We start from the raw sequence: 27,983 nt of genomic DNA on the forward strand, positions 1-27,983 counted from the left end.
GAAATGACATAACAGCCCCTATTATCAAGTTAAATTACAAGGTGGTCATGTAATGTAAGTTTAAATTGACTAAGCGTATGTTATGTTTGCTGGTAGCACATTCCATTATGGTGCAGTTGATCTAAAGAAGAAGTATTTTGAAGAGTCAGGTGAATCAGTCGGTATTTTGAAATTGAACTTGTCATTATAATATCCCTTAAAAACTGCCAGTGAGTGGATGTTAAATAGTTTGGTTCAATAATTAGCGTCGCCTTGTATCTGAATCTTAAGAGAAACGCTTCTCAATCTATGTTCAATTTTGTATTGCCAAAACTTTGTTTACTGTGAACTATAGGGACTTGGCAGTACTACGTCACAGTTTTTTTTCAATAGTTTTTAGCGTGGGGAGAAAAATGTTACCACAATGGCGGCCATGGCCAAAGTAACGGAGTGCCAAGTCTTTATGCTCACTTTTTCATTTTACTTCGCTATGTTGGGCGTAATTATCATATTTATAGTTTTTATTCTTCACAGAGCTTCCCAGAAATGGTTAAATCATGTGCAATAGTCAGTTGTAAAAACTATAAAAGATTTGCAAATACTAATTCGGAAAAAATTGTTTCCTTCCACAGGTTAGTACTAATTCATATTGATTTTATTATTTTGTGTGACTAAAAAACCAGGGGGGTCGCTTCAATGTTACCCTACATATCAAAGTTTAATACCATAACCTAAATTATCAGTTATTTTAAATTATATTTGCAATTAAGTACTTGTTTTTTTTAACATATGATTAATTTTCAGGCGTAAAACAATAAACAAATAAATAAAATTTTAAAAGAAATTTACTAATTTTAAGGTTTTTGGTGCTATTATAATTGAATATAATATACAATTTGAGTATTTGTTACGTAATTTAGGGTGTAGGGTGTTGTGTTCTGTATAATGCTAACAATAAACAACTCCTAAGACTAATTTACGATCTTTATTGATACACATTTAAATTATATTACTATTTCAAACAGTTATGAAAAAACCCCATTGGTTTCAAATATTCATCTTTTTAATATCAAATAGAAAATAATTATTACTAATTTTGTATATTTCTAATATCATAACTAACATAATAACATTATGACAATTAACGAGATTTACAACCAAACTGATTTTCATAGCTATTGCGTAATCAAGATGTTTTCTTAGCACAGAGCCCTCTAGTGTCTAAAATATGTGAGACTTCCGCTAAGCCGAAATATCTGTTTTCCGATAGATAGGCAGAATATTAGGCTAAAATGATAAAAATTAAAAAGGAACTGTCCTAAGATCAAAAAAACCATTATGAAAATTCGAAACTATAAAAACACTAATTTTAACAATCTAGCGAGAGATGTTCAACTATTCCTAAATACTATAGACTATACCACCGTGGATACTGCGGTAAATGATTTTAACAATGTTATCATTGGGCAATTAGATAAGCATGCACCTATAGGTACTAAGAGGAAATCACTAAATGATCCTCCATGGTTAACAAATGAAGTTAAATATGCAATGTTTATGCGAGACAAGTTCAAAAGAAAGTCTACTAAAAATCAGGGGGGGGGACATGTGCCCCCCCCCCCCCCCGAAACAAAATCCTGGCTACGCCACTGTTAAAAATATAAACATTATAGAAATGTGGCTAGTAAAATGGTTAACGATGCCAAGAGCAATTATATTAAGAACATCTCTAATAAATCATCTAAAGACTTCTGGAAAATCATTAAAAAAAACTCTGGATCAGCTCCAAAAATAAATAGCACCCTGACCTTAAATGTAAACAATGTACGTATAAACGAACCATTTGACATTGCTGAAGCACTAAACCACCACTTTATAAATAATCAATCACAAATTAATTGCGCTTTTCTCGACAACGATAACAAAGAGAATGATCCTCCAACAGTCCCTCAATTTAACTTTGAAAAAGTTGACGAGAAGATTGTTATGTCTTATATCAAAAAGCTAAAAAACACTAAAGCAACAGGTACTGATGGTATCTCTATAAAAATAATAAAGGGTCTAGCGATTCTTATATCAAAAGCTCTGGCCTCAATCATAAATTTATCATTTGGAAATAATCGCTTCCCATCTATATGGAAAGAAGCCAAAGTAATCCCTATATTCAAGTCTGGGAATGAAGAAGATCCTAATTCATACAGAGGTATCTCCGTCCTGCAATGTTTATCAAAAATTCTGGGAAAAATAGTAAATGACCAACTACTAAATCATGTGATACAAAATGATATGCTCCATAGTAATCAATCTGGTTTTATTCCAAAACATTCAACCATAACATGTATAACAAACTTATACGAGAATTTACAAAAAGAACTCAATAGGAATAGATTTGTTGGTATTATTTTTTTTGGACCTATCAAAGGCTTTTGATTGTGTGAATCACAAGAAATTAATACGCCTAATAAATGAATGTAATGTATCTCCTGATGTCTTAAATTGGTTTGTATCATACCTGACAAATAGAAAACAAGCTGTAACTGTAAATGGAACTAAATCAAAAACCACAAGGGAGTATTCTCGGCCCTCTACTCTTCGACATTTACACTAAAAATTTACATAAATGCTTAAATTCTTCAATATCCTTCGAGTTTGCAGATGATAATTCTCTGCTTGTTTCTGATGAATCAATTAACAATGTTTTGATGAAATTACAAAATGACTTTATGATTTTCAATAATGAGCTAAGCCAATTAGGTTTAAATTTAAACTTAACAAAAACTGTATTTATGTTATTCTCCCCGAACAAAAATACTAACCAACTAAACAGCATCACTGAACTGGGAACCACTAATATCAAAAGGGTCGACAAAATTAAATATCTTGGTATATACCTAGATGAAAACATGACCTGGAAACATCACGTTGAATACACCATCGCTAAATTAAATAAAAGAATTTGGACTCTATATCAACTTTTACATAACCTTAAACTTGAATCAGCGATTCAACTAATACCCTTATCCAACCAGTTTTCGACTATGGATCAATTATATATAATATAAAATAATCCTACACGAAAGCAAATATGACTCAGCAACAGAATCAATTATTGAATTGGGATGGTTAACTCTAAGACAAAGATATCACTTCAACTTACTCATATTTATGTACAAGGTTATACCAATGGGAATTTCAGACCATGACCTTATTTTGTGTATCAATAAAAAAAGCTGCCCTAAAACTATAAAGAAAGTCAGAAAAGTCCGAAACTATCGTAAATCCACTGCAGATGTTATTATAAAAGATATTCTTCAAGAACTTAATGTAGAAATGCCAAACATCATTGATGTTGATACTGGAGTAAAAACTCTTAAACTGCACTATACCTCAAGCCCTACATATACATGCCCCTTTCATATCTAAGAGAACTAGTGTATCAGATCCACCATGGTTAAGTTACGAAATTAAGCATTTAATGCATCTACGTGACGTTTACTACAAGAAGAGCAGGATACCAGGCTCACGATTTCTGGAAGAACAATATAAAAAATATTGAAATCAGGTAACTGAGAAAATACGAAGCGAGAAACTTAACTATTTCAAAAAGAACATTCATTCTGAGAGCAGTAACAGATGTGATGTTTGGAGAACTTTAAAACCATTTTTGAAAGCTAAAAAGTCTAATATCGATATAATTGATCGTAATGGTAAGGTAATTACCACACCTAAAGACATTGCCACGGAATTCAGTAACTACTTTGCGTCAGGGGAACACAATATAGCAGGGATAATAGATCCCTTTCCCCCATTGGTTCAGCAGGAAAGTAAAGAAAAATTTAAATTTAACTTGGTAAGTGAGGATACAGTTTTTCGCTACTTAAAGAATACGCCGATAAAGAAAGCTACTGGTTTGGATAACATACCACCAAAGTTTATACGATGCCTTGCAGGAATAGTAACCCCGTTTCTTACCAAAATTATAAATATCTCTTATCCCTTACCGAAAAACGTTAGCCTAATAATCGTTAAAAAGTTGTTGCATTAAATCTTCCAAAAATTGCCTTCAAAGGTTGTTAAAAAGTTACCGAAATATTGCTCCACAGTTGCGCAACGGTTGCCTGATTTTAAGTTGTGTAAAAATTGTTTCCAAAAGTAGCTTGAAAATAGCGTTAAAATCAATGGGAAATTGCTTATGAATGTCAAAAAGTTGCCCAACCATTGTGCGTATATTGTCAAAACGTTGCTCAACCATTGTGCGTATTGAACCACTAATTAGTAGTAATTGTAGTAAAATAATTAAAAAATGATATACAACCAAAATTAACTTTAATTAAAATTAAACAAACTTTACAAGAGACTAGAATATTCGGACATGTCACTGTCACTAGTTTTTTCTCCTTGCAATGGGTTCATTTCACCACCACACTTTTCCTTGGCTTTTATCTTCCTCATTTGCCTCACGGCCACAGTCACTTTGTTGTTAATCTTTTTCACTAAATAGTTCTCCTTAAATTTAGAAGTCTTGAAATACTTTCCAATGAATGCTAAAAGATATAAATGTATAGTAACAGCAAACTTAATTTTGATCTTTAAAATAAAATATTCAAAATAAAAAAAAACTTTTGCGGGCCGGGTTTAATAATAATAATAATAATAATCAGCTAGGCTAATACCCAAGGCACCACCTTAGGCCTAAGTCATCAAGCGACTTTTGAAGCCTTTAATTCAGGTGGCAAAATAAAACAAATTTGCGGGTCGGGTTTAAAATTTGTAATTTTTAATCGGGTCGGGTTGATCTTTAAAAATAGTCGGCCCGACTCATCTCTAGCAAATGCCTATATTGCCCAGGCGCGGCCCTGTAAACAACTCCTCAAACTACCTCGTGCCAACTAAAGTTAAATACTTTTCTCGTATGAGATGTAATATCAAGAATGTATTTATTTATACTCAGGGAGAATGAATATGTCGAGATTATTTTTAGCGTTTCTCCAATTCCACCCGTTGGGCCCCCCGGTATGCTTACTTACTTTGCCTCTGTGGTTCCAAATAAAGCTTCTCGGAGAAGTTTGTTTTCCAGCTCTAACCGTTCATTATTGCTTTCTAAAACTAATCACATGCGAAAATTAAATGTTTGATTCGAGAAAAATAAGTAAATTATGTGATTTATGATAATTACTTTCGTATTTCCTTTTCAAATCGTCCAAAATGGCATCGTTCTCCATGATATAAGTGAAAGAGCCCCACCGGTGTTTGGAAAATTCACCCAGAAAATCAGGTAGTGGATGACGCGTTGTAGCTTTCTCTATGTCTTCAATTCGCGCGGGAAACTGACGAAATTCAAACGCCATCTATTGCGCGCGAAGCCACTGATTTCTTATATTAATAGTCTTTGGCAACGTTTTGATATTTTTGTGGCAATTTTTGAAACTCGTCTTGTGTCACCCTGAGTAGTCCTTTTGCATATCCTATACCTTTTTTATCATTTACTATATTTTTTGCTGAATATTCAGCCTGCAATGTTTTAACAGCAACTTTAAGGCAATCTTTAGGAGACAACAGTTGAGGTGATTTTTGACAAACATTATAGCAACCTTTAAACCATTAATTTTCTTTATAAGTACTAGAAAGTCTCAACAAATAAAGTTGTGTTTGGTTGCCTATTAGTTGCCCCCAAAAAGTCGAAGTTTCTCTATAGTTGACAAAATATTGCCAATTGGTTGTGTGAAATTTTTGTAAGGGATGAGACTTCAGAATTTCCTACTGACTGGAAAATAGCCAAAGTAGCACCCATATATAAAAAAGGAGACCGGACTAAAATGGAAAATTATAGACGTGTTTCTATCTTACCATGCTTTTCGAAGTCTATTGAGTACTTTTCTCTCAAACAACTACACGACTTTCTTGAACAAAATAATTATTTATACCGACTACAATCCGGCTTTCGACCAGGCTATTCCACGACGACAAGTATATTCTACTTGTTGGAATCCATAGTGGACAGATTGAGTAATGGTCACTATGTAAGTGTCCTGTTTTCTGACCTGAGTAAGGCCTTTGATACTGTGGATCACGACATTCTTTTAACTATACTTAAGAACAAGAATTTATCTACGGAGGCACTGAAATGGTTCAAGTCCTACTTTACTAATAGAAAACAGGCTGTGGTAGTCAGTGGGGAAATCTCAGATTACCAGAATGTCCAGCAAGGTGTTCTCCAGGGAAGCATTCTCGGACCGACATTATTTAATGTATATACCAGTGATATAAATCAATCTCTGGCTACAAGTCTCTCTAAGGAGTACGCGGATGATAATGCTCTTATAAATTCGGCGGCAACAATTGATGAGTTAATGAGGGAATTGGAGAAAGAAACACAAAATTTTAAATCCACTTTGAAATCTAGGCGCTTAGTACTAAACGAGGGGAAAACTGAATTTATGATTTTTTGCCCCAATGGAAAATCATTATAACCAGATGACCATAACACGATCGTAGGTACTGAAATCAAGAGGGTATCGTCCTACAAATATCTTGGGGTCATAATAGACGATACACTAACATGGAAACATTACATCGATTACGTCATTAAAAAGACTAACAGTCGGTTTGGTATACTAAGACCGCTACAAGCATCTCTTGACACAGACACCCTAAATATATTATACAAAGCCCTTATACAGCCAATTTTCACCTATGGTGATATTTTTTATAACTCGGCTAGTCAATCCAATTTAAAGAAAATACAAATTGCTCATAATAACGGTGCACGTTTTGTGGCCAGAAAGAAGAAAGGAACCTCAGCTACATATACACGAGACCAATTAAACTGGCTCACACTGAAACAGCTTTATGTTAAAAATATCTTGATACTTAAGTGTCAAAAAATCGCTGTCCAGAATATCTTTTTGACTTTTTTAGAAAACCTGCTGAAGTTCATAAACACCAAACCCGCGGTTCTAAACTAGACTTTTATTCTGACCATCTAAAAACATCCTTACGTAATAAGAGTTCTAAACATCGTGGTATAAGTTTGTGGAACAATATGAAAAGCGAATTAAAACAAATAGACCATTTTAAACAATTCAGGGAAGATGTGACAAAATATATTATTAGCATGGACATATAATTGTATTGAGACTATATTTCAGAGTTTAAATTCCTTATTTTATTTTTATTTTATTTTTTAAATTAATACTCGGGACCTCTTTGTAAATCAGATTTTTTTCTGAAATAGACATCCAATAAAGCCTTTTATTATTAAGGTGCATAACAATATATTTCCCAAATATATCTTAACTATTTTTAATGATAAATGTCCACACGACCACATGACAAGAACCGTCCCTTACCAAAAAATAAGTTGGCTAAAAACCACTTACGGCAACTTGTTTTTCAACTTGGTTTTCAGTTTGTATTTGGGACAAATGCCTACTTAAAAATAACTTAAATCCTCTTAAATAATCAACTTATTTCCAACTAAACCAGAATCAACATTTACATTTAACTACTTAAAAGCAACTTAAATCCTACTAGGGAAACATCTAAAAACAAACTTAAAAATAATATGTAACTTCCTGACTACTAAAAACCAACTAATTACAAACTTAGCAAAAGAAGTATTTTCCTACCAACTGAATAACAACTTATTACTCCTTCAACTAGTAACTTGAAATATGCTGACAACTTGAGCCTACTTAATACCAAGTTAATATCAACTAATAATGTGTATGCAAACTAAATACAAACTGAAATCCAACTTAATTTTTGGTAAGGGGACAAAAGTAAAGCCGGAAAACAATGGGTTATTTAAGCGACAACCATTTCTGACGGATTATTAGAATAGACTTCTGAGATAGATAGCTTCACGTTTAGTTGCGAGTGTTTGGTTAGACATTAAATATTGATAAGAAATGCAAAATGTTCGTAAATAACATGGCATATATAGTCCTATAAAATCCCGAGGGGCTAACCACTCTTAGAAAGTCTGTACACCGGATTACGCTTAGATTAGCACTGCCAAAGACAGGGACTTAAAGATTACACGTAATCGCATTAGTACAGTCAAAGGTACGGCTCTGTACACCGATTACGCGGAGTGATCAGCCGCTCGTAAAATCCTATAATTTTGAAAAATATTCCTATAAAGTCCTATATTTTTAGAATTATATTTTTTTCCTATAAAAAAAACAAATTTGAGTGGGGGCCCTGGTATATTCTCATAGGTCACAATGCAAAATATGGAAGCTTCTCCATGATGAACCTCAAAACTAATAAAATAATAACTTTCCAGTTAGTTCAGGTGATAAAATATTCATTACGAACTAACATTTAGAAGACTAATGTAACTAAGTATTTTTAGTCTAACGAAGTGTCAAATTCCAATTCAGTTTGTATTTAGTTTGTTAACACATTATTAGTTGATATTGAGTTGGTATTAAGTAGGCTCAAGTTGTCAGCATATTTCAAGTTACTATTAAAGGGGTAATAAGTTGTTATTCAGTTGGTAGGAAAATACTGCTTTTGCTAAGTTTATAATTAGTTGGTTTTTAGTAGTCAGGAAATTACATAATATTTTTAAGTTGGTTTTAAGATGTTTCCCTAGTAGGATTTAAGTTGCTTTTAAGTAGTTAAATGTAAATGTTGATTCTGGTTTAGTTGGAAATAAGTGGATTAATAAAGAGGATTTAAGTTATTTTTAAGTAGGCATTTGTCCCAAATACAAACTGAAAACCAAGTTGATATACAAGTTGTCCTGAGTGGTTTTTAGCCAACTTATTTTTTGGTAAGGGATTTCAAGCAGTTTCTGTAATTAAGTGTAATAATTGTGAAACTAATAGTGTAGGATGCCAAAAGGCAAGCGGGCGGGCATCATAGTGGAGGAAGGAAAATTGATCCAGTATGGACCAATTTGAGAAATAGATTAGGATACGAAAAAGCAGAAAAACTTGTGAAGATAAACAGGTATCTTAATACTCAAAACACTGAAAAATGAGTATTGATTAGTATTTAGTCATAACTGACACAATTTGGGATAGTTCCATAGTATTGTTTTCACCAATAAAAAGCTCGTTTTTGGCTAAGTATAGAAACGTTTCTTAGTGATTTTTTTTAAAACAAATGAGTTTTTCAAAAATCCGGATTTTTTCATGGATTTTTCAACGTGGATTAATCCAGTTTAATCCACGTGCCAACCCTGTATTATTATGTTTTTCTCGGCGCCACGAGCTCATGTTTTTTTATACCGCATGATTCACACGCAGGCTTCAAAACAAAGCCAAAGCCCCTTGCGATTCCAGAACGTGCGCTCCGATATTAGGCTTAAATTATTATCAAAACATAGTCATCCAAAACGGTAATTCGAGAGTCCAAGAGAGTATCAGTGCCGAAAAAAGGTTCGGTTAGAAAATTAGCATTAAAGCAATAGGAAGTGTCATACTTATTGTTATTATGTTACTTATGCTAATATGTATATGTTAGATTTCCTTTAAAGAAGAAAAATCTTTTGGAGCAATGGGTGGCAGCTACTGGAAGATCTGGATGGACTGCAACTAGTTCACATTCTATTTGCAGTGATCATTTTGCTAGAAGGGATTTCTTAACTTTTGATTCAAAGAAACGATATCTTTTTCCTTATTCAGTTCCAACTCTTAATTTGGATCCAGTAAGTTGTGTGTAGGTCAAAACAATTGAACAGGAAATATTTTATTACATTTCCAATGAAACCTAGAGATTTTTCTTTCCTTGGCCAATGGGTTACAATATTGGCAGCTCCTATATGGCTTTTGATATTTTGGTGCCTGCTTAGCGGTTTTTTGCAGAATTAATCCCTAAACTGGTGGACATATTACGTTAAAAATATTTTGAAGGTTATTTTGAATATTAAACGGGCTCCACCAGCAACATACGAGGAGAAACACAACTCTCTCTCTCTCTATTCCCGATCGCTGCCCAAGGAGACTGCATATGATCATTATTTCACACTTCTGCCATTGTGTTTTGAATAAATATCAAAACTACAAAGTGGGAAATTATCAGTTAAATGCTAAATTTGAACTATTTTGGGTGAAATTCATGTTGGGTAAAACTGAGAAAATTTCAATGAATTTCATAAATAAAAGAATATTTGCAAATTTTACCTAAATAGAGTAAAGTCAAATATATATTTTTTAAATTGACAAAAATTGGATAAATTTACCAAAATAGGGTAAAATTTCCTAAAATGTTTAAAATTGGATAAAATTGTGTTAAACAAACTAATATCGTCTAAAATGGGGTAAAATGATAAAATTAAGTAAAACAGCCAAAAATTAATAAAATTTAATAAAATTGTGTTGGCTAAAATTGGGTAAAATGATAAAACTTGGGTAAAATAATCTAAATTCGTCCAAATGACAAAATTGGGTAAAATGGTTTTAAAACAACTAATATCGGCTATAATTGGGTAAAATGATAAAAGTTGGGTAAAACAGCCGAACACGTGGCTAAAAATGATTATAGACTTGAATAAAATGAATGAAATTTGGTTAACAACTGGAACTCAAACGACAATTGATCACATCTTTTCAAATATTCATGAAAGATTGACGGAGGTAGAAATTCATCCAATCAGTTTCTCAGATCATGAGCTAATCACTGTAATTAGGAAAAAGGCTTGTCCTAAATTAAAAAAATCTAGCCAAATGGTTCGTAACTATAGGAAATTGAACCCTGAAGTATTTGTGAAGAATATTCAAAGTGCCTTAAATACAACCACAAACTTCCTGTATCCTGATCAAGGGGTTAAAATACTTCAAAAAGTGATTAAGAAGGAACTTGATTTTCATGTGCCGTACATCCCTTACCAAAAAATAAGTTGGCTTTTAGTTTGTACCCTTACCAAAAAATAAGTTGGTTTTTAGTTGGTATTTAGTTGGTTTTCACATTTAAGTTGGTTTTTAGTTGGTATTTAGTAGGTTTTCACATTTAAGTTGGTTTTAAGTAGGTTCAAGTTGCCAGCATATTTTAATAAACTATTTAAAGAGGTAATAAGTTGTTTTTAAGTTGGCTGGAAAATACTCATTTTTTGAAGTTGGTTTTAAGTTGGTTTTTAGTGGTCAGATAATTACTTATAATTTTTAAGTAGGTTATAAGGTGGCTTTATTAAGAGGTCTTTTTAAGTAAGTTTTAAGTTGGTTTTAAGTGGTCTTTATTAAGAAAGCTTTTAGTTGGTTTTAAGTTGGTGTAAAGTGGTTTTTAAGTAGGTTTTTAGTTGGTATTTAGTTGGCATTTGTTCCAAATACCAACTTAAAAAGTTACAAGACCACTTATTTTTTGGTAAGGGTATTCAGTTGGTATACACATTTTAGTTGGTATTAAGTTGGTTTTAAGTTGCCACATCTTTCAAAAAACTAGTTAAAGGGGTAATAAGTGGTTATTAAGTTGGCAGTATGGTTTTAGTTGGTAATAAGTTGTTTTTATGTATGGTTTTAGTTAGTATTTGTCCCAAATACAAACTTAAAACCAAGTTCCTAGACCACTTAATTTTTGGTAAGGGATCCGCAAATATTCCCCAATCCAACCTACTCCATGGCTGACCCCTCTTATAAATCAATAAAATTGGGTAAAGTATGTTTTTTCAAAATTGGGGTATTTTGTATGTGAATGAAAAAATCTAAGTTATAGTAGTTTTCGTTATTTATTAGTGTTAAGGAAAATACAACGAAAGAGATAACTTATTAATTTTTACTTCACCTTATTTTATAGGTTTCCTTCAGTGTATCTACTTTTGGTCCTTCATCACTTTTGGTAGTTTGACAGATTTATTTTAGACAATTTCAATTGCTTTAAGACGATTGTAGTCGAAACTTATTTATTTTACGAAAATACTGCTCTTTTTATCCAATTTTGTTCATTTTATAGTCAATACAAATAATTCAACGCGGTTCTAGTAATTTTCATTCATTTAACCCAAATTTAATTGAATTTTAATCATTTTAGCCACATTTTTGGCTGTTTTACCCAAATTTTGTCTTCTTAACAATTTTTTTTCATTTTACCCAATTGTAGCCGATATTAGTTGGTTTAACACGATTTTATCCAATTTTAAACATTATAGGTCTTTTACCCAATTTTGGTCTTTTTTACCCAATTTTTGTCGATTTCCAAAAAATGTATATATTTGACTTTACCGTATTTAGGTAAAATTTGCAAATATTCCTTTATTTAACAAATTCATTGAAATTTTCTCAGTTTTACCCAAACATGATGAATTTCACCCGAAATAGTTCAAATTTAGCATTTTAGTTAAAATTTGAAAATTTTATTTTTTTTGATTTTTTGAAAAATTTCACAGTAAGTACCCTGTGAAACCGAGAAAATGCCATGCTTTTCTAAATGTAGATTTTTTCATTTTAAGTTGTCAAAAACATTTTCAGTTGCCATGGCAAAACGGAACAACAGCGTAACTTTTCCCTTGGCAAAAATTCATGTTACCCGAAGGTCTACATACCCCCCCCCCCCCCCCCGAGTGTCATCAAAATCGGTGATTAACACCTCGGGTACACTCCTCGTTAGTTATCTATTATTATTTGATTGAGGACTACCATGATTAACAATAAAGGTTTTATTATATTTCAGTACCTTTGAATAGTACATTACTTAGTTGATCAAGCCATTTTAGCTTGTTGCATGCCAAAATGGAAGTGTTACTTTTAAAACCAAAAGGAGAGGTCAGCGACCCTAAAGAGCGGGGCATAAGCTCTAGGATAGAAACGCTTTTGCAATCATGAAAAATCATACTGCTCATATTGAAAGTTCTAGAGTTGGAAGATGGTCAAATATCAATGGAAGATGGTCAAATATCAATGGGACTCTAGTAATTAGCTATGGCAAACTTTCATAATGTCAGAAGTGGAGGTGTTACCTGAAATTAAATCAAAATTTTTAACACCATTTGCGAGGGGTCATTGCTTTACGGGAAAAATGACAAATGAAATATATTTTTGTTGCTGGAAGTCCTTGAAAAATTTATCATTTGGGAGCAATGGCTAATTAAATATATTTTTGTTGGTTTGAAAATCTTATAATTTTATCAGTTGGGTTTTAACTGAATATGCTAAAGTTATAAATGTGAAAATAAAAAATAGGATTTTATAAAACCATTTCAAAATTATAGGAGCCCTGCACTATGTATAATAATAATAATCCAATTCATTTTAAAATGTTGAATACTTCTATTGAGAAAGAAGTAGCCCCAATTTTTAGTGGCACAACCATACATTTGATTTAGTTATACCCATCGAAAGGGAAACAGTTGTTGGCCATTGTAGTGTATGATATTTGAGTTTAATACACATTCCTACCACCAGGGGAATGCGGGGGTGTAGGAGGGCTAGCTAGCTAACCGGCACTTCCTATTGGGCAACGATCATGTAACTATGTTAATATTTCAGTTCCTCATTATTAAACCTTTGATTGCTTAGCGAGTTATTAATCAACCTACAACAAATAAACATACCAGCCATTGCTTTAAAAGCTCTACTAATCTATCCCACCTGCTATGAACATATATTGGTGTCTCATGCACCAAGTATTACCTACTATTTTATTTAATATATGAACACCTGAGGAGTAACAATGTAAGATGTAATGGGAATCAGTTGGAGGATTTAGTTTTATGAGAGTACAGCCATGGTTTTAGCCCACTATATGGTGAAAGTGAGCATTTCAGCTTCATTATGCAGATTCTGTCACTTCATTTTCCCCATTCCCAAAAAAACCTTTATTGTATTTTCAGGGGGGTGTTTATATATATATATATATATATATATATATATATATATATATATATATATATATATATATAAAACACAACAAAAATTTTCATTAAGAACTTTTTTGTTGTGTTTTCCCCCTCACAGACAAAAGAGTTTGATAGTACATGGCTTCAAACAGTGATTTAACTACAAATATTTTTGAAATTTTCCTCTTTTAAGGCAAATACCCTCCAAAAACCTCTAGTACTTGATATATCAAGTGATGACTCTGATTCAAATGATGAGTCTCTCTCATTTGACTGTCAACCAGAACCAATTTCAACAGATAAATCTAATGATGCTCATGTATGTTAATGTTCTTATTTCGTATAAACGCAATTCATCTATAATGTTATCATTAGCAAATTTCTTGTTAGATTATAAATATTTCATCAAAGCTTATGGTACTAGTGTACATGTATAACAATCTAGGGCAGGATAATTGTAATTTTATTGAGATAAAGGGGTAAACTTATTTTTTAGTTGAGTGTTTTATGATGGGAAATAACTTTTTTTCATCAAATTAATATTGATTTTACTATTACCATATGTAACAAATTACTTGTATGCTTCTTTATAACTTGAAAACCAATTCGATGACACCTTGTTTCACATGGAACATATTAATGGACCCTTAATGGAACATTTAAAAATTCATTATGCTTTTAGTAAAGGTTACCATGTAAAAAAAATCTACTGATTGCAAGCCACAGCTAATAACTATAGATTGTCAAAGCTAAAAGATGAGCGAAAGGAACTTGGTACAATTTTCAAAAATAACTTCACTAACTGCCATTTCTCATTTGTAAAGCTGATGATACATTATTGTCACAGAGTTGGAAGTGAAGTTATTTAGTTTACATACCTTTAACAGGGTTTTATTCAAGAAAATACCTTTATGGCATACTTTAATGTAATTATGTTACATATGCTATTAGAAATAGTATGTACTGTAATAAAAATATATTCTTAAGTTTTTAAAATTAATTTTTAATTGTAGAAAAATGTTCAAGAAAATTCTTCATTACCCCAGCACATTTGTGAATCACCACCAGTGGTAATTTTTTGTTGTGCATAAAACTTTTAATAGATGATTTTACAGGTAAACAAAGGACATCGCACTTCTTCTATAGGATTTGGCTTTCGACAGATTTTTTTCAAAATGAAACATGTTGCTCAGCTTGATCAACGGAGCAAAATTGCCTATTGCCATTTTTCCCTAGCTCCTATAGTTTGTCCAGTATCAGCGGTCAAAAGTGGACAAAACTTAGTATAGTCTATTTGTTAAAAGGAGTCACAGCCCATCGGTTAGCGCTCTACGCTCGCGCGTCGCTAGTCCGGGCTCTCTATCAATAGAGTTTTCTTGCCAAGATTTTTACAATACTTCATTATTTCTTTTCTCGCAACTTATTAGTCGATGAATTTTCGTACGTGGAATTATTAATTATTCAATATTTTATGAGCAATAATAAAATAAAAGAAATACTAAAGAAATCAGAATATATATGATTAACCGTTTCGTTGAATCCCACATTCAACACTCGCTCATAGCTAGGTAAGAAACAGTCACTCAACAACAGATCAAACACTTATTTATCGATACAGCACATAGTCGGTTAAAGTCACGGTCACACTACAGTTAAGACTCAATACTTAACTATTTATCTACTGAGTTCGTTCATCGTGCGATCAGAACGTCGTACGAACAGAACGAAACCAAATACGAAGCTCGGTTTTGGGAAGCATCCGGAATTTAGGCAAGAAACCTCTATTGATAGTGAGCCCGGACTAGCGACGCGCAAACATAGAGCGCTAAGCGATGGGCCAAGACTTCTTTTAACAAATAGACTACACTAATTTTCGTCCACTTTTGACCGCTGCTACTGGCCAAACTATAGGAGTTATTAAAAAATGGCAATGGACAATTTTGCTCCTTTGATCAAGCCCAACAACATGTTTCACATTTTATTTATGATGGTTGCAATGGTGCCGGACAAGAAAATACTAGCTGGTCATTGTTTTGGAAAATTTCAGTAGAGAACAGAGATGTTGCTTTCACCTCACTAAATTCAAACTTCAGAATTTAATTAGAAAATATAACTTTAATATTTTAAACAAATATTTTCCGCCATTCGAGAAAACATTTAATAGTACTTCCATTAAATATAAAACTTTAAGATTAATGGAGGTCCTTCAAATGTACCTAGTATTTTTTGCAATTCAATTTAATAATTCTTAATTGGACTAGAACTAGTACAAAAGCTTTAATGAGTTACAGCTTGTACAGGTTTAATTCCAGTACAAAATACTTTCTTTAAAAATATTAAATGAATCTTGGTATCAAATTGTTAGTGTTCAAATGTTTATTTTTTGCTAAATTTTAAAGCTGCTGTGTGTTTTTTCTCAGGGTGGTCTACACAGTTAAGAAAATTAGATCAACATTATTAATTAGTTCAATTTTAACTGAGAATGTGCGAGAAACACTTTTATTAATTGGAATCAATGTATGTTTGCATTCACATAATTAGCTTGATTTTTTTACTTGATGGACCAAAAACCTGATAGATTTTCCATACCAAAAAATAAGTTGGCTTTTAGTTTGTATTTAGTTGGTATACACATTTTAGTTGGTATTAAGTTGTCAGCATTTTTCAATAAACTAGTTAAAGGGGTAATAAGTGGATATTAAGTTGGCAGATATGGTTTTAGTTGGTAATAAGTTGTTTTTATGTATGGTTTTAGTTGTTATTTGTTCCAAATACAAACTTAAATTCAAGTTCCTAGACCACTTAATTTTTGGTAAGGGATTACCCTAAATATAACATGAAATTCGCTATATTTTAAATTTTCAAAATCATTTTGTTTGAAATGACTGAAGAACAGGATTTTGTGTTTTCCTAACTACATACTATAGAAGACAGATAACACAAAAATACTGTCTGTATGAACCATCCTTTTAAGGCATTGCAATAGTCATAAAAATCACCCTTACCAAAAAATAAGTTGGCTAAAACCCACTTAGGACAACTTGTATTTCAGTTTGTATTTGGGAGAAATGCCTACTTAAAAATAACTTAAATCCTCTTTTTAATCAACTTATTTCCAACTAAACCAGAATCAACATTTACATTTAACTACTTAAAAGCAACTTAAATCCTACTAGGGAAACATCTAAAAACCAACTTAAAAATATTGTGTAATTTCCTGACTACTAAAAACCAACTAATTATAAACTTAGCAAAAGCAGTATTTTCCTACCAACTGAATAACAACTTATTACCCCTTTAATAGTAACTTGAAATATGCTGACAACTTGAGCCTACTTAATACCAACTCAATATCAACTAATAATGTGTATACAAACTAAATACAAACTGAAATCCAACTTATTTTTTGGTAAGGGCAAAGATGTTACAATTTCCATTAGCTAATTTTTGTTATGGTTAATATACTTTAAATACAACATTTCAAAAGTTTCAATTCATGAACCATGTCACTGTGTTTGTAGGAATGTGAAACTGGCCCCGTTGTTGAAGTTGTATCAGATAATGTTTTTGTTGAAGAGTTAAATTGGACCCCACAATTACCTGCTGAAAATGATGTGCCTTCCATAGAACTTCATTCAGATGATTCTATTACTTACGATCAACCACCTAAAACTAATGTGAGTTCACAAATTACTTAAAAAGCCAGTGTAATTGTATTGAAATAGAACTGAGCTAAAAGCCAACACTATTAATTTATTAAATGTTACAGGAGCCAAGGCCAATTAATGAAAGTTTAGTCGTAATAAGTTTGAAGTGTAAATTACAAACTCAGATCAAAAGAAATATTTTAATGCGTAAGAAATACAAGGCAGTGCAGTCGATAAATATTCGTCAAAACAGAAAAATTTGTGCTTTAGAAGAAAAGATTCTTTGCCTAAAAAAGGCATTATCAAAAGACAACCATAATTTTCAATTTGATTAGCTCTTGGTATTGTATTATGTATATTAATATTACTTTGAATAAAATACAAGTAATTATCAAATAGTAGATATTTCTAGTAGATCTGTGTGAAAATTATATGTAGGTATTTTAACCAAGGAATATATATACCAGATAATGTAGCTGCCTCTAGTGCAAATTATCTCTTATTTTCCAAAGCAATTAGGTAGTGTTGTCTTGCAGTATCTGGTGAATAGAAGTAAACATGGAAGTTTGGTTTAGTTAAAAGGTTATTTAAACTGCTGTTTTGAAACAACAGTTAAAATCGGATTTGTTAAGTGTGTTTGCAACTCCAAACTAAAGAATTTTAACAAGAAAAAAGAAGGAAGAGTAAAAGAATAACTATACATGTTTAATTTAGTTTTAATCTTTATTTATATTCCATTTCCTATTTGTTACCAGTAGAAACTTACAGGTATCAGAAAACTTAACAACTATTAAGTTATTAACTAAGAAACTCAGGCCATCGTAATGGATACTAAGGTTTGACAGATTCATTTAAAAATTGTATTGTATATATTTCGGTAATGAACTATAAGTAAAATTATAAATCTATCCGTTAACTGCCAAGACCCCTATGCGCACTCTAGAAAATAAAGTGCCAAACTGACGACCAAAACCAAAACATAAACAGTCGTACGAAAAACCATCGAGCGGCCGCACTAGAGAACCTGCATTTTAAGTGTTGCTTCAATCTCTCAAGATGATTGAAATAGGAGTGTAGCAGCACAGTTCATTCGGCAACCTGCTTCGACCTCTAAATATACCCGCCAAGTTGTTGGGTGCCCAAATATGACAGGAAAAAATAATTACAGTATGAGGTGAGCATGCATCTTAATCGATTATTGACAATACTTGATAATCAACAAGTATTTACAAATTTACCCAACTTCTAAGACGAGGTTGATTACTAGATGATTACTCGCACAGCCCTTTTGTTTTCAATATTGGACCCTATATAGCCCAGAATTCCTGAGCTACTAGGCATTGAGAACTTTTTCTTGTGATCAGCTACAACCAGTAACAAATTACCTGAGGACACCAAGGGGAATGACGCTGAGTAACCTTCCCTCATTTTTATAATTTGGTTTCTCAATTTCTTTTAAATGTTTGGCTTATTCAAAATTCTTTAGCATTTTATTTCTCTAATTTCATAATTTCAATTATTTGGAACTTTTGTAGTCCTGATATGCCTCAGTGGTTCCCAGCAAAATAAATACTCTTAAGAATATTCTTCTCATTTTTTGAGGCCAGAGATGAATAGTAATTTTTAAAAGTTTAGGGAATATTAAGTTATTGAATAAATTCAAGGATAGGTATGTAATAATCAAAATCAAATAGTAACTGACATAAATTTAATTTCATAATTAACAAATCTTAAATGACAAATGCATAAATTAATACAAACTACTCTGAATATTGAATGACAGCAAATTCACCCGAATACATCCAATTTGAATGCTTAGATGATATTTCCTTAACAGTTTCTTCATTTAAGCCAACAACCACCTCTGCTTTAATAGTTCTTAAGGTACACAGTGGTGCGGGGCAAAAACCTCTCAAACTGTGTTTAAATGTTGTAGTATGGTTCCACATAAGATCACCCGTTAACTTTCGGTAGTTTAAATCTCCCTTGAATATTATCAAATTCGCCTCACTAAGCAAGTTGTAGAGGTTCGGGTCAGTAGTTTTCATTAAACTATAATCATGAGGTAATGTCCAGAATATTTCAGTGACTAATTGCCAAATTTTAGAAGCAAGATAACCTTGCCACTTTACTCCTATTTTCCTCAAGTCTTCTTTCTCATTCGATTCTAAATATTTCAGAAGCCATTTGAAATCATAAACAAGAGTATCAGACACAAACCATGGCATTACTTTAACATGAAAATACACTCTCTCAATGAGATTAACTCTGATTAAAAAATCAACTAAACATAAATCAGAAAAAAGTTCAAAGCCAGCATTGTCAAGTACGATATGAATTGTTAATTTTTTTGATTTTTCTATATACTTTGAATGAACTAGATCGTAAATTTTGGAAGAATCATTAGCCAGAATATTATCTCTTAGAGCTTCAGTTTCACGTAGAGGATTTTCAGATGGCGTCACTTGCTCTCCAGATGATAATGATAAATCACATTTGTTTCCCCAAAGAGAAAGCTGAAAGTACCATTATTGCAATTACACAAAGGAAAAATTTTACTTCGCAACAATAATAGAAAAGCATTAATTGGCATTTGAGGCCTAAATATGCCAAGATTGTATTTCTTTCAGGTCCATATTTTTAAAAATTGTTTTTCTTCAATATAAAAACATTGAAGGGATTCATTATATTTCCACATTAAAACGTCTAATACAAACTACTAGGCTTAAAAATTTTATCCTACTGGTTTCGTACAAATTAGCGAGAACCTCAATAACTACATCAAAAAATAGAAGTACCATAGTCTGTAAATTTAACTGATTTAGTAGGGTCTCTACATTTCTAATTCAAAAAATAAGTATCACACCACAATTGAATGCCCCTATAGCGTAACTACACCAGGCATCTATTATTGCACTGGTCCTGTGGCAAAGGTGGCTTTAATAGAGATGCACAAGTGAGTTAGGATTTTTTATTGCAATTTTTTGGCGGTGTTCAATTAAGGAACACATTTTTCTGTTTAGAAAACTCATTTTTTATCCTAGCTCTCAATAAAAGGCACCAATTGTTCAGCAATACTTTTTGAAAGGTGATCCAAAAGAAGCATATTATTTTGAAAAGTTTATTTCTTAAATAAAAGTACACGCTGTTGAGTAGAAAGATCACCAAAAATAAATAGTTATAATATGAATTTTGGCTCTATCAATAATACCCAAAAATCTAAAAGACGTTTGAAAAGAAAAATTAGGGGCCCCAAAAAATTTAAAAAATGGTACACTCGCATAATTAGTAGGGGATCTAAAATGTGTTTGATGGGTAGGCTTCAGAGACTTTAGTTACACCAGTAACGGAAAAGCAATTTTAAGTCCTTGTGTAGATCTCTGCTGGAGCAAGGTCCTCACTTTTCTGGTGACCTTGTCACATAGGCACCGTGTGTTTTTTCCATGATATTTCTCTAAAATGTAGAGAAGTAACACTCTTCCCTTAGACCTAACGTAGCATTACATGTATATTGGTATTCTAACAGTTTTTATCTTTTATTAAAACTGTATTTGTTTCAATAATTATTATGAAAACCACTTCTTTTCTCAAGGTGTAATTTTCCCTTAAGCTTAAACCATATAGTGCATATGATAATAAAAGCAAAGTTTTGTACTTCAATGAAGTTGAGGAAATAATCTCGAAGAACTGTTTCTCGGTGCGTAGTATCATTTCCATCTACTGGAAACTGCATTTGTAAGAGGTAAGTGCATAATGGAGCAACAACATTTAGAGACTTCAAGAAAGCATTTTCCTTTTGCCCACGAAATGGATCGAAAGATGTTATTAGTGTTCTAAAGATAAAAGATATTTTTATCACAAAAATCTTAAAAATGCACGGTTTAGTTGATCGCGTAACAAAAATACACTAAATATTGAAACTGGAGAAGATCACACGGTATAAATTTATTATTTGGAGACGTTTCGTTTTAAAGTGGATTGATAAAGGGCCACAGCTCGAAATGTCTCCAATAATAAATTTATACCGTGTGATCTTCTCCAGTTTCATTGTTTTTTTAAATATACTCTAATTCTAAAATTTATTCCACTCAACAAATTTCTTCCCGAATCATTATTTAAAAGGTAAAATTTTAAACGTACGTTAGTTCAAATGCTTCTTTAATTCGTCTGTACATGTAGCATTCCACCAGGAGCCAAGGAGAAGTAAACCAAGAAGGTTCACAACCATAGTTTTGGATATATTGAGTTATAAACTGGTTCCAAAATGTAGTATCTTTTGAAGTTGATTGCAAATGATATATAACTTTGTCTGTTTGCATCTCATTTCTTAACTTGGATAAGCGACCAATAACGGCTTTCGTTTCTTCATGAGCGCTCTGGGGAAAAAGAAAAACTCATTAAATTTAAAAAAAATTGTATTAAATACAACTACTTACCTGACCATATCTTTTTGCTATTTCATTCCTATCTCGGAAAAGGAGATCGATAACCCTAGTTAGAATTACAGGAAGACGATCTTTCACTGTTCTGTATGCAAATGATCTAAGGAGAAATTTTAGTAAAATATTATATTTTTTCCACAGTATTTGAAATTGATGAATTAAGCCAAAAGCATAACAGCTCCAAAGTAACTACTATAAAAAAAAGACAAACAGAAAGTCTTGCATTGTAATCCTAGAAACTACTTAATCCCCTTTCTTCAATGCCGACCCCTTTATATAAATCATAAATTTTAATAAATAACAATTGAGCTGGGGTTTTTTCCGAGCCATCTAGAAAAGAAAATTAAGTGGCCGACAGAAAGAGCTTGTACGAAATCCCGCCAGGGTGTTTAGCATCACGAAACACAACGAAATTTCTTACCAAAATTTTCAAATACTAAAGGCGATCTGATTGGGTGGCACTCTAAGGGTGGGAAGCATTGTGGGTTTACACCTTAGATTTCAAGGAAACCAAAGGGATAGGTACAGAATACCGCTAATGCAAGACTTTCTGTTTGTCTATTTATTTTGGCTACTATCTATTTTTTATTTTTTTTTAAATTATGCAATAGATTAAAGCAATAATGAATTTGTTTTAAAAATATTAAATGTTAATACTGTATTATTGAAATTGATAATTTAAAAATTTGTTCATTGTAAGTTTAGACACACTATGCCATCCAATTTATTAAAAAAAACTATTACAAAAAAAATTGGTGTTTAAAACCTCTAATTTATTAAAAATATTAAAAAGAAACCATGAAACTTAACTATTCTTTGGAGTGGTTGCCCTATAAAAATATGGCAGAACTGTGCATTTCTCATAATTACCCAACAATATTCGCGGAAAGTGGTGGTGGCAGTTCTTCCATACTCAGTCTCAATATTCGAAATCAATCCAACACCTATTCACAAAAAGGAATTGCTTGTTTAACATTATTCCATCATTAATAAAATACTTTTTATTGTAAATCCTTTTAAAGAAAAACTTCATTTACAAAAAGGTCCTGTCATTAAATTAAATGGTCACACTGGCGTTTGAGTTTTACTACTTTCCCATGTGTGCTTGAAAAATTCCAAAATATATTTCGTTGAGTTAACCCTGATACGGTATGTGGTAAATCAATTGTGTGCTGTCATTGTAACACAACCCGAAACCCCATTGGGTCGGCCTAAACTGGGGATGCACCGATATATCGGCCTATTTTTCTAATATTGGTATTAAAAAAATATATTCAGGAAAAACTTTTAAAAATAAGAAAATTCTTGATTAACTAATGATAATATTTAATTGCCACAACTTCAAATTTCCCGGCAAAAGTAGGGTACAGCAACCTCATCTTGTTTTTTAATTATTTTAGGCGGATACGATAGAGTTTGTCACGTAGATAGCGTGGGTATTTTTTATTTTGGCCGCAAATGATTATTTAATTTTTTAATTTAATTAAAAAATTTAATTTTTTTTGGGTATTTTCACGTTTTTTATCTTGTTTTTTAAATTATTTTAGGCGGATACGATAGTTTGTCACGTAAATAGCGTGGGTATTTTTATTTTGGCCGCAAATGATTATTTAATTTTTTAATTTAATTTAAAAAATTGAACCTCTTTGGGTATTTTAAATTTTTTTGTGGTTATTATTTTCGTCTTGTGTTCGACGACACCACGTGTTTTTCAGCCCTTGGTATTCCGGTAGTTTGTTAAAACAAAGTCTTTCCAATTGGAACGCCGGTAGTTTGAAGAAAAAAATTACATGTGGTATTCCGGTTGTTTGTTCAATAAATTACAAGTTTTCTTAATTTTGGGAATTTTGGGCTATTTCTAGCTGTGCTGCCTTTTTATGGGCGCAACTGCTTGGGCCTTTTCACGATTTTTGTTATTATTTTCGTCGTGTGTTCGTATAAGTATTGGCGCCTGACGGCGCCGCACATTCGCTACACTCTCATGCTGGGGGCGCGCGGCGCCACCCCAGCCCCCTAGTAAAAGAAACGATGGGCCTTCTATAACGCAACCTAGACAGTACCTAGGCATACCCTACCAAGTATTGTCGGGCGTGAAAAAAAAATGGAGCGTATATCGCAAGACCAAGGGCAAAGTGGGGTTGCAGCCATAAAAAGGCAGCACAGCTAGAAATAGCCCAAAATTAAGAAAACTTGTAATTTATTGAACAAACAACCGGAATACCACGTGGAAATAGTTTGTTTTAACAAACTACCGGAATACCAAGGGCTGAAAAACCGGTGGTGTCGTCGAACACAAGACGAAAATGTAAAATACCCAAAGAGGTTCAATTTTTAAAATTAAATAAAAAAATTAAATAATCATTTGCCGCCAAAATAAAAAATACCCACGCTATCTACGTGACAAACTCTATCGTATCCGCTTAAAATAATTAAAAAACAAGGTAAAAAACGTGAAAATACCCAAAAAAAATTAAATTTTTAAATTAAATAAAAAAATTCAATAATCATTTGCAGCCAAAATAAAAAATACCCACGCTATCTACGTGACAAACTCTAACGTATCCGCCTAAAATAATTAAAAAACAAGATGAGGTTGCTCTACGCTACTTCACCCGATAACTATTATTATCAGTCACGAATGGCCCATATCGGTGCATCCCTAGGTTAAACATGACCCAAAATAATAATTGGCTGGATCTCTTATCACAAGGCTCTTTATTAAATTCCATAATCGATTTGTACAAATACATAACGATTTGCTGTCTAAACGAATTACGAGCTAACCAACTTAAGTTAGTTTGGGAGATGGTACTAGAGTTCTAAACCATTAAATTTAAAATCTTTTTCTCTCTTAAACTTTTACAATTTCAACATTTTTATCAACCCTATAATTGTACCCTGATTAGGCACATTAAACCATCTTATAATGTAGTGTTTCCCAACCCCAGGGTTACGCAAGTTGGTTCTAGGGCTTCCACGGATTTGTTTTGAATGTATTGTAAGGGACTCGATAGAGGGCGCCGTTAGAAAGAGTAAATCCCCTGGTGCCGAAAGTATAATAAAAAAAAAGGAAAACATATATGTAAGAGACGTGTGGCAGAACAGAGCAGAGAGAGAGAGGGCTAGGGGATCCGTTTAAAGTAGATGAAAGGATTGCTTGAAGGAGGAATTGTGAGTCTGAAATAAAATTACCTTTGTTAACCTAAACTGAAGTGTCCCTCATTTTAATAATGATAAAACAGTAGTGTAATATCTCTAACGTGAAGAGTGTTCATTACAGTATTAATAAACTGTTGGGTTCCGCATATTTTTTAGCTAGAAAAGGGTTCCGCGAGGAAAAAAGTTTGGAGACCACTGTTATAATGTAAGATGTACGTGACATACCACTGCTTAACCAGCTTAAGTTTATCCAGTTTAGATTACACTAGACACTTTTTCCCACCGATGATTGTCAGCTATGCTTATGTGGTCTGATCATAATTCAACTGCATTTTATTTTCACTATAAATGCGAGGATGATAACAGAGGCTAATGTTATTCTCCTGTAGTCTCGAGTATCTGAATGCATTATTAATAAGACATTCAGACAATGAGAGGTCATTAAATTTAAATTGAGAACCAGCAGTCACAATTTTATTACAACTAGCTTTTCTGTTCGGTGGTGTAGACAAGGGTGTTTTCCGTACCTTCCAATGTACAAAATTTTCATCTCCTCTTCGAACCTCCTTAAATTTTACATAATATAGCCCCTAATTGTTAAATTTTTACCATTACTTTGGTCTACATTGATTGATTTTAATTAACAGCTGGTATTTTAATTATAAAATATAATTACAACTTCATAGTTATCACTAAATTTTCAGTTATATCATTTTGTTAGACCTTTAAGCTTAAAAAACACATTTCCTGACACTTTGTTAAATGGTACCAGGTGTTGCAGGGTTTTATAAAGCATCAAATCAATGGATATTCTAAGCAGATGCAGCGACCAAATGTAATTTTGATTCTATGTAATTCATTTCTTTGACAGTAGTTCACTTACACATCTGAACATCGCACTACAAGTTTTAATGTTAATTGTCATGTGAATAATTAAATAAAAAGCTGGACACAGAGACATATTTTCTGTCTCAGAATGTGAAACTCTAAATCACATTAGATTTACAGTTGCGATCACTCTCAACAAAAGCACTGGATCTGTATCCTTTAAATGTGCCTATGGAAGAGATGTGTTACTCTGAGTCACACTCTAAAAATTAGGGGAGTATAATAAATTTAGAAAAATATTAATAAAAGTTGAAACCAACTAGTTTAAAGTGTAAATTTAATTTTTTTTCAGTCAGTTAAAAACAAAAACACTTACAGGTGCTACAAATTTTCCATTCTTTATTTATCCTTACAACATTTTCTAAAAGGTTGGAGGTAAAGAGCCGACAGAATTGCAGACGTCATACTACTTCATGAATTTTAAGGCTGTGGCTATTGACACACCAAGTGTGGCCCCTACTAAAAAGCATACCGGCATACCGGGCATACCGGGCATACCATTAGCCAAGATAGAAGCGAACTTGGCCAGAAATTTTCCCAGCTTATACAAATCGGCCTAGTTCGCTCTTATCTTAGCTATTGGTATGCTCCATAGATAAAATAACTTCGTATATAGATAGGAAACTTCATGTTGTAGAAGTGACGCCAGAATTTTGGCCGACATCTGGTGGCCGCGGTGGCGGCACCCGAATAATATTATTTGGTGAAGTTCGCACTACTCGAAGTACGTACTGGAGCCTTGGTGTAACGAAAGGCTTAAGCGAGCTATATGTATTAAAAGTACTTTTTCTTGAACTGAGAGCAAATTTAAAAAATAGCACTAAAGAAATAGCATTCAGTAAAGATATCAAGTTTGTTTTAAACGCTATTTCTGGTATATTTGAAGACATTTACCTTGAAAAATACGTTTATTCCCAAAACTCCGACCTCAAATTTCTCAATACGTTCTACGCTCTTGAGAACACAGCCAACTGGTGCAGTCACTAGATATCAGGGCTATCTCGTGAGAGTCAGTTTGCCCCATTGAAGTTTCCTATATATATACTAAGTTATTTTATCTATGGTATGCCCATGCCCATTGGTATGCCCATGCTTTACAGCACGGGCATACCATTAGCTAAGATAAGAGCGAACTTGGCCAGCTTATACGAATCGTTTTAGCTTCATTTTCGCGCAAGGCTTTGAATGTTTATCCATTTGCCCGACATTTTTATTCAGTTTAAATTGATTTTAACTTCTTTTTTGCCGAAAGGTTTGGAAAGCTTATCCATTTTATCGACATTTTTATTCAGTATAAATTACTTAAAAATGATTTAATTTAATTTCAATAATAAAACTTGACATTAAATTGTTTTTACTTCATTTCCGACTACTTTCCAATGGGCATACCTGCGCTTAGAGGGGGCATACTTGCGCCAAAGGGGTGGATTTCATGCAAACGTAATATTTAAATGTTTTTCCTTCATTTCCGACTACTTTCCAATGGGCATACCTGCGCTTAGAGGGGGCATACTTGCGCCAAAGGGGTGGATTTCATGCAATCGTAATATTTAAATGTTTTTCCTTCATTTCCGACTACTTTCCAATGGGCATACCTGCGCTTAGAGGGGCATACTTGCACCAAAGGGGTGGATTTTCATGCAAACGTAATATTTAAATGTTTTTCCTTCATTTCCGACTACTTTCCAATGGGCATACCTGCGCTTAGAGGGGGAATACTTGCGCCAAAGGGATGGAACTTCATGCAAACGTCATATTTAAATGTTTTTTCTTCATTTCCCACTACTTTTCAATGGGCATACCTGCGCTTAGAGGGGGCATACTTGCGGCAAAGGGATGGATTTTCATCCAAACGTCCTATTTAAAGGGGCTCCAAAGTTCAGTGGCAAAAAAAGAAAATTTAGCATGCTTTTCATCTCCCCCAAACCCCTCACTTGGCCTTGGCAGAGGCGGGCAGAGTCAACCGTAAATTTCGCACTTTACTGACTTTACACACATTTTGCCACCGAACTTTGGAGCCCCTTTAAGGGGAACCATTGTGAAATTTAAAAAAACGCGACGTATTTGCGCCTGTGTATCTAGAGTTCG

General features: G+C 32.7%; 3 protein-coding genes across 6 annotated transcripts; 1 reads left to right on the forward strand and 2 right to left on the reverse strand.

Moving 5' to 3' along the window:
- Positions 1–128: 128 nt before the first annotated feature.
- Positions 129–17,747, forward strand: LOC149964374 (uncharacterized). Its single transcript, XM_090170782.1, has 7 exons — positions 129–149; positions 514–611; positions 9,457–9,640; positions 13,953–14,078; positions 14,773–14,829; positions 17,281–17,436; positions 17,529–17,747. Exons 2-7 carry the CDS (start codon positions 526–528, stop codon positions 17,739–17,741), a joined length of 822 nt encoding a protein of 273 aa, XP_090026908.1. The 5' UTR covers positions 129–149; positions 514–525; the 3' UTR covers positions 17,742–17,747.
- LOC149964375 (uncharacterized) lies at positions 4,327–6,219 on the reverse strand. The gene is made up of 4 exons (XM_090155950.1): positions 6,171–6,219; positions 5,467–5,570; positions 5,007–5,058; positions 4,327–4,523 (listed from the first exon to the last, which is right to left on the reverse strand). The coding sequence occupies exons 1-4, from the start codon at positions 6,217–6,219 to the stop codon at positions 4,327–4,329; spliced, it is 402 nt and encodes a 133-aa protein (XP_090012076.1).
- Positions 17,748–19,097: 1,350 nt separating the features above from the next.
- LOC149964376 (damage-control phosphatase 1-like) lies at positions 19,098–26,307 on the reverse strand. 4 transcript variants are annotated; one of them, XM_090170793.1, is made up of 7 exons: positions 26,212–26,307; positions 25,891–26,064; positions 22,719–22,792; positions 21,843–21,948; positions 21,547–21,782; positions 21,062–21,239; positions 19,098–19,922 (listed from the first exon to the last, which is right to left on the reverse strand). In XM_090170793.1, the coding sequence occupies exons 3-7, from the start codon at positions 22,757–22,759 to the stop codon at positions 19,167–19,169; spliced, it is 1,317 nt and encodes a 438-aa protein (XP_090026919.1). In that variant the 5' UTR covers positions 22,760–22,792; positions 25,891–26,064; positions 26,212–26,307; the 3' UTR covers positions 19,098–19,166. The 4 variants fall into 4 exon arrangements, with proteins under 4 accessions (XP_090026919.1, XP_090026913.1, XP_090026923.1 ...); XM_090170787.1 differs by lacking the exon at positions 25,891–26,064; XM_090170797.1 differs by lacking the exon at positions 25,891–26,064 and having other exon boundaries at positions 22,659–22,792; positions 26,212–26,302.
- Between the last annotated feature and the right edge of the window lie 1,676 nt (positions 26,308–27,983).

Source organism: Leiobunum rupestre, chromosome 1 (assembly GCF_980474605.1).
Source record: "Leiobunum rupestre chromosome 1, qqLeiRupe1.1.hap1, whole genome shotgun sequence".
Taxonomy (NCBI): Eukaryota; Metazoa; Arthropoda; class Arachnida; order Opiliones; family Sclerosomatidae; genus Leiobunum; species Leiobunum rupestre.

Excerpts from the sequence above, each read along its gene's own strand:
- LOC149964374 (XM_090170782.1), top strand. The coding sequence starts at position 526 with ATGGTTAAATCATGTGCAATAGTCAGTTGTAAAAACTATAAAAGATTT. Across the intron at positions 612-9,456 it reads AAAATTGTTTCCTTCCACAG|ATTTCCTTTAAAGAAGAAAA; the intron begins GTTAGTACTAAT and ends TGTATATGTTAG. Across the intron at positions 9,641-13,952 it reads CAACTCTTAATTTGGATCCA|GCAAATACCCTCCAAAAACC; the intron begins GTAAGTTGTGTG and ends TCCTCTTTTAAG.
- LOC149964375 (XM_090155950.1), bottom strand. The coding sequence starts at position 6,219 with ATGTCGGTCCGAGAATGCTTCCCTGGAGAACACCTTGCTGGACATTCT. Across the intron at positions 5,571-6,170 it reads ACACCTTGCTGGACATTCTG|GTTGCTATAATGTTTGTCAA; the intron begins GTAATCTGAGAT and ends AATGGTTTAAAG. Across the intron at positions 5,059-5,466 it reads AATATTCAGCAAAAAATATA|AGCTGGAAAACAAACTTCTC; the intron begins GTAAATGATAAA and ends ATGAACGGTTAG.
- LOC149964376 (XM_090170787.1), bottom strand. The coding sequence starts at position 22,759 with ATGGAAGAACTGCCACCACCACTTTCCGCGAATATTGTTGG. Across the intron at positions 21,240-21,546 it reads AAAGAAGCATTTGAACTAAC|AACACTAATAACATCTTTCG; the intron begins GTACGTTTAAAA and ends TTTTATCTTTAG. Across the intron at positions 19,923-21,061 it reads ATTTCCTCAACTTCATTGAA|CTTTCTCTTTGGGGAAACAA; the intron begins GTACAAAACTTT and ends TGGTACTTTCAG.